The sequence below is a fragment of the Acanthisitta chloris genome, unplaced genomic scaffold, assembly GCF_000695815.1.
Source record: "Acanthisitta chloris isolate BGI_N310 unplaced genomic scaffold, ASM69581v1 scaffold37192, whole genome shotgun sequence".
NCBI classification, from domain to species: domain Eukaryota; kingdom Metazoa; phylum Chordata; class Aves; order Passeriformes; family Acanthisittidae; genus Acanthisitta; species Acanthisitta chloris.
Genome location: NW_008660562.1, coordinates 22,109 through 28,273, shown reverse-complemented (window position 1 = coordinate 28,273; position 6,165 = coordinate 22,109). Strand labels below are relative to the sequence as shown.

The following is a 6,165-nucleotide window of genomic DNA, read 5'->3' as shown; positions in this document are numbered from 1 at the left end:
GGAATAATTTTTACTGGTTCATACACAGATCAGTGAAAAATGCAAAGCAAGTCCAGGTCCATTGAACACCTAGACCTCATTAGGGTTTGGTTTTTTTCCACTTGGGTTTGTTGGGTGTTTTTTACTGGCTGATATGCTAACCTGGAACAGTTCTCTGCCAAATGTCCTTATTTTATGGCTACTGCATTTGTTTGGGCAAAATGTGTGCATAACAATAGACAATATGTGTTGCTGCAGAGCTGTTTCAAACATCACTAGCAGTGAGTTTTATTATTATCCCATCCTGATCTTTGTGCATCTTCTTCAAGGAAAACAGTACATTCAATTAGCAGCCATAGAGCATGTTCATTCCATGGATTAAACCTGCACCACTCTGACAGAGAAAGAGTTTGCTCTGAATTCCATCAGCAGCAGGTCTAGCTTGCAGGGTTTTGTTTTCTTAGTCGTGAGTGTGAGTATTTTTATAGACAGTGTCTGTGCTGTGAAGAGCTGGTGTGTGTAAGCAGAGCTGACAGGCTCTGTGCCTTTGACAGGAGGGAGCTGTGGCCACCTCTGGGGCTGGTGAGACACTCAGAGCACAGCCACAGAGCTCTGCTTTTTTGGAGCACAGCTACAATGTACTTTGTCCTGGCTTTAGGATCTGGCTCCATGTGAATAAAAAGATCAGTCATACAGACAGTGAGAAGAATGAACCATTGCTTTAAAAAAAATGTAGCTAGAAATGTAAGCTGGATGTGTAATACAGAATTATTTCATCGTGTTCATGCTTTTATAAGGACTAAAAAAAGCCCAATTTAACTCAAGAGAATTTCTATTCTGTTGCTAACAGCATGAGAGGAAAAAAAGAACATACCACGCATTTTCTCTATTACTATGTGTGTGTTTTATCCTTTTGTTATAATTGAAAGGAAAACTAAAGCAGATGGAAGAACTAAAGAGATCTGGTTCTCATTAAAGCTGGTCTTGAACTCCGTGGTCTGAGCGTAGGTGTAGTGCTGCTAGTTAGCAGTGCTCAGAGTGGAGTCTGCCTTAAACCTGTCTGAGGCAGCTCAGCCTCATGCATTTGGTTCTATAGGTCATTCCTAGGGGAATCTACTCCTGTCAGAAGAAATCCATTACTAAAATTCCTGACCTACATAGAGATTTCTGGTTTTGGGACACTGGCAATGCATTACATCAGGAATCAAAAATAAATACAGCCACACATACAATCTACCACAGTATGTCTAGGAGTTAATGCAATTTGCTTAAACAGATATAAAACTTGGACCACTGAGGTAATGGTGAGTTCTGTTGTTAATATCAGAAAGAGGTCATTAAAATATATTTGTCATTAAAAGCTGTTTGCCCTCAAAGACAAATGCAGCCAAGCCCCTCTGTCAGTGTAAACTACTCAGCATGAAAGGCAGTAAAGATCAGGTACTGCTTGAGTATCACTAGCAACATGCTTCTGTCAGGAATAAAATGTACAAACATTTGTAAAAATTAGATAAGGTCAAATGGACAATATTTTTGACTTCTAAAAGGTATCAAGGGAATTATGTTCCAATTCTGGAGGCCTCTGAGAGTGAGAGAGGCTGCTTTTGCTTTCAGAGCTGATGAACCAATATGAAGAACTTGCCTGTTGTAAATGCATACAGAAAGATGGGAAGCCAACACAAGGCTGGAAAAGTCCTGATCAGTGAAGTCTTGGTTTGCAAGTAGAGTGCCAGGGCAGAGACAGATCTATCTCACCATTTCATTCAGTGCTGTTAACAAACTGAATTTAACTGCCTCAAGGATTAAAGGACAGTGTCAGGATATGCTGCCACAGAGCAGGGAACAGCTGGGCTAGAAAGCTGTGTGAATATCCCTGGAAAAGTGGTCATCTTGACCCACTGCAGCTGTGGCAGTGGCTGAAGACAGTGGCAGCAGCAACAAGTTTGGCTTTCCACAACTTAGAAATTGGGGCCATCTCTGGCACTTGCTGCCTCTGCCACCTGCCTGCTTTGCCAATACCTAGGGCCAAGCCTTGTGGAGACTCTGAAGAGCTTTCCTTCCTCAGCCAGTGAATGGCTGGCTGGGGAGTGCTCTTGGGCAGCTCTAGGCAGTGTGTTAGGGTGAGAGCTAATGTAGGAAGAGAACCGTTGTGCAGTATGAATGTCAGTTTTATTCCCTTTCCAATAAGCAAACTCTTCTTGTTAAATCCCTTACTCAAACACCTGCTAGGCACACAGAGTAAAGAGTGTGAGCATGGGGGAAATCAAAAGAACAGACTGGATACCAGAACAAACAGAATAGTCACTCTCATTCACTGGGACAGTTTATTTCATGCTTTGTTTGACATAGAAAATGTCAAGAGAAGTGCAGGGGTCAATGATGAGGCTTCTTCTGGATTACATTTATGTACAAGCCAATACCCAAGTAGTTATTTGACTATCAGGAGCAGGTGTGACAAAACCTTTCCTGTTTACTTTATTTGGACCACTACAGCATTATTAAAGGTCAGTGCCACTATCAGCAGTCCTTACTTTCAAAGGTATCTAAGCAGTGATTCTGGGCAGAACTCTTCTGGGATAGTACTCCAAGTCAGATGTCTGTGCTGTCCGTGGGAGAGGCTTCCAGTTTCTGGCAGTGCAAGTCAGGGCACTAATATTAACCTCCATGTGTAAGGGTTAAAGTACCAGTCCTGTGTATTTTAACAAGAGGAGAGAGCAATTAGTTTTTTCAGGCTACTGAAGCTCTAAGCAGTGATTCTGGGCAGAACTCTTCTGGGATAGTACTCCAAGTCAGATGTCTGTGCTGTCCGTGGGAGAGGCTTCCAGTTTCTGGCAGTGCAAGTCAGGGCACTAATATTAACCTCCATGTGTAAGGGTTAAAGTACCAGTCCTGTGTATTTTAACAAGAGGAGAGAGCAATTAGTTTTTTCAGGCTACTGAAGCTAATGCAAAGGTAGCAGGTTTTACATCTACTGAAGTTCTTGGCCTGTCAGCAAAGGTATTAGTTTCTGACCTCAGGTACTCACAGACAGATGAGACTTCCTAATAATACACTTTTATTAATAAGTCCTGATCTTCTAAATTCAATTATTTAGGAATATAAACCCTATTGACTCCACGATCAGAACTGGATTAATATTCATGCACCTTCAGTGAGGTTCCCATGCCTGACCTTCTTTTGGCAGTTTTGAAAATCTCTCTTGGAGTATTGCTATTTCATTTGATGCATCAAAATGTGGTTTGTGTTTTGTTTTCATAACTTAATGGCTTCCATTTAACAAATGTCAAATCTTGGCTGCTATTAGTGCAGAACACAGTGTGCTCTCTTGTGACATGAGCTGTCTAAGATTGCTAATGAAGTGAGGAATACAGCCTGAATTGGGTTAGACTGTGGAAGCTCCAAATCCCCTACCTGTTGATATTTGTTCAGATAAATATCCTTCCCACAAAGGACTGAAATCAGGTATGAAAATGTGCTCTATAGACTCACACTTTGCTAAAGTTCCCTTTCATGAGCAATAGATCCATTTTATGTATTCTGCACATCATGCTGAATAAAAAGGGTAATTTCCTTTGCAACTACAAAAATAATTTCCCAACAGCATTTTGCAGGCACTCACTTAACTGGGATGCGTTTATCCTTCTTCCTTTTAAAATGTCAAGCAGATAAAAGTCTTTTAAATAGCATCCTTTCCTATTTCGATTAATTTTGCATAGTGTTTTCCCAGAAGTATTGATACTTACATAAACCTGAGTTCTGATTCCCTTCTGACTAAGACTTCCCGAAGTCTCTGGATCTTTGCCATCTCCAGCTCAATTTCCTCAGGCATCATTGTTGTTTCAGCCATTGAAATGATGTCAAGTTGATCTGTGGGTGAAAGCAGAAAAAATGAATTAAGCTAGTCAAACTGCCTTAATGGTGTTTTTGGGGAATGTAAATTAAATGACAGACCTATCTGACTATGGGATAATTAAGTCAAGTAGTAAAAAATATTCTAGCTGAATGCTATGTTGACTGGTTTCTCTGTTATTTTGCTGATTACTTTCAATGTAACCATTTTGAAGGGAAAGAATCCCTAAGCCGAAGTGACAATCATTTTGTTAGTCAGACTCTATCATACCTCTAAGGAATCCCAGCCCTGTACAGAACTACAGCTATTGATATCACTACAAACTGGAAGAACAGCTGCAGACTGCTACAGAACTCCCTCCAAGAAATTACTTGCAACTCTGAAGAGTCCAATCTAAAATTAATGTTTCCCCATCTTTAATTCTTCTAACTCATGACATTCCACTGTCTCAGCCTGACTAACAGCTAAAGCTCAGCCCCACCAGGGAAGAGCCAAGGCTGTGATTAGAAATGATGCAGGGCATAATCCTGCAAGGGGCTGAGTGTTTCTCACAAGGGCATTGAAATTAGCTGAGGAGGCAAAAAGCACTTTGTAGTAATTATTTGGCACTGGTAAGGCCAAGGACCTTCTATGATTATTTCTCTATAATTGATGCATTACCTCTGTAATCCAGAGAGAAACAGGGCTGTGAACTGTGCTCCTGAAGGTACAAGGAACCAATTTATACAAGGTGCATTTGGGAAAGAGCTACTTGGCCTCTGGAAAACCATAGTCCAAAGGTTCACCATAGTTGACCTTCATGTTGAACAAGAATTTGGAGACCGAAAAATAGAGTGCCTGCACGTTCTGGTACCCAAATGGAGAGATATTCCTGAAAGCAGGACTGTTTCAGCTGTACTGATTTAGGAAAAGGGAAATGGAGAGGTCAAAATGTACTCAGCATGACCATGCAGAAAACAGCAGACAAAAAGCATCAGAAAAAGAGCTGTTCAATTAATTAAGAGGAGACAAATTCTGAAGTCCCTTGTGACAGATTGAGAAGAATTTCTGACAGAAACTTGGAGTAGGAACGAAAGCACAAAATCTCAACAAACACAACCCCTGCATGAGCTTAGTTCACCAAGACCTGTTCTCACAAAATGAAAACAAAGAAATTCTATAGTATATAAAGAAAATATATTTCCTTTGTATTTAAAAATATACAATATATGTTGTCCTGTTAGTCTGCAACTTTTGGCTTCACTTCTTCATGAAGAAAATGGGGAGAAAAAATATTAAAACTCCCTTTTATAACAGAATCTTGAGTAGAAAAGTGAAACAGACTTAGAAATACCTCTCCTGAGAGGACAACCCTTTCTCAGTAGCTGTTTTTAAAACTCAGGTTCAAAACTGGTTGGTGAAAGTAAAGCTACCTTGTGTGTCTGAGCACACAAATGCTGCCTGTAGAAGATGGATTTTGCTAAGAGAAATCACTGTTTGTTGGGGTATGTGCAGTTGATGTGTAGCACAGATATCATGAGGTTCTCACGGGCTCACCTCTCTTCTCACTGCCTGCAGCAGAATTGGCTTTGGTGCAAATGGATCTGCCAAAAATATAAGCAGGAGATAGGAAGTAATTCTGATGATACCATGAATTAAAGCCAATAATCCTGGTAATTAGAAGATACACCACAAATACACTACACATACATATCTATTATAGAATTAGTTATCAATAGCTCAGAAAACAGAAGAAAAAATAACTTAACTTCCTTGCACTATGCAATTCTAGCTGTAAATGCCCCAGTGTTATCCTTGGGTCAAGTCACTGTGATTTCAACAATTCAGGAAAGGAATCACTAACCAGCCTTAAGCCCGGACAATGTGCTTAAAGACAGCACAAGAATTAGTATGACAAGAAGTAGTCTAGTCTGACCTCTTGCAGAACAGTCAGAGATTCTCCTTCACATCCCACTCAACGTGGGATTGAACCAGAGAAAATATTTTTGAAACAGATCCAAAATGATGCACTGTTTTCAAAAGAATCAAAAATGTAGGCAAGGCAGCAGAAGTTTGAAAGTGGAGGGAAATAAATATAGAAATCATTAGGTATTAGTTCACAACTTAAAGATGCAGCTAGAACAATACAGTAGAGCACAGGAGTGACAACACTGGAAATACAGATCTCTGAAGAGGCCACAGGTCAGAATTCACACCTCACCCCTTGACCATTGTGAACCAACCTGTTTGTGTCTGAATTTCTCTTCAATAATGTGGCTATAATGTGGATAAATGGCCTATCTGGCACCAGCTGTGCTGAAGGGTAATTAATTCTCTTTCATAAAACGATTTGAGCT

The 6,165-nt window shown here is 40.2% G+C and overlaps 1 protein-coding gene across 1 annotated transcript in view; it reads right to left on the bottom strand.

Annotated features, from left to right (window-relative positions):
* The window catches only part of LOC103797632 (chromosome unknown open reading frame, human C16orf45), a gene marked incomplete at its 5' end in the record, with an annotated part of 30,452 nt that overhangs the window by 18,790 nt on the left and 5,497 nt on the right, over positions 1–6,165 (bottom strand). The window contains one exon of the mRNA XM_009069855.1: positions 3,723–3,846. Coding sequence (XP_009068103.1) covers positions 3,723–3,846 — 124 coding nt within the window. The remainder of the gene's footprint in view (positions 1–3,722; positions 3,847–6,165) is intronic.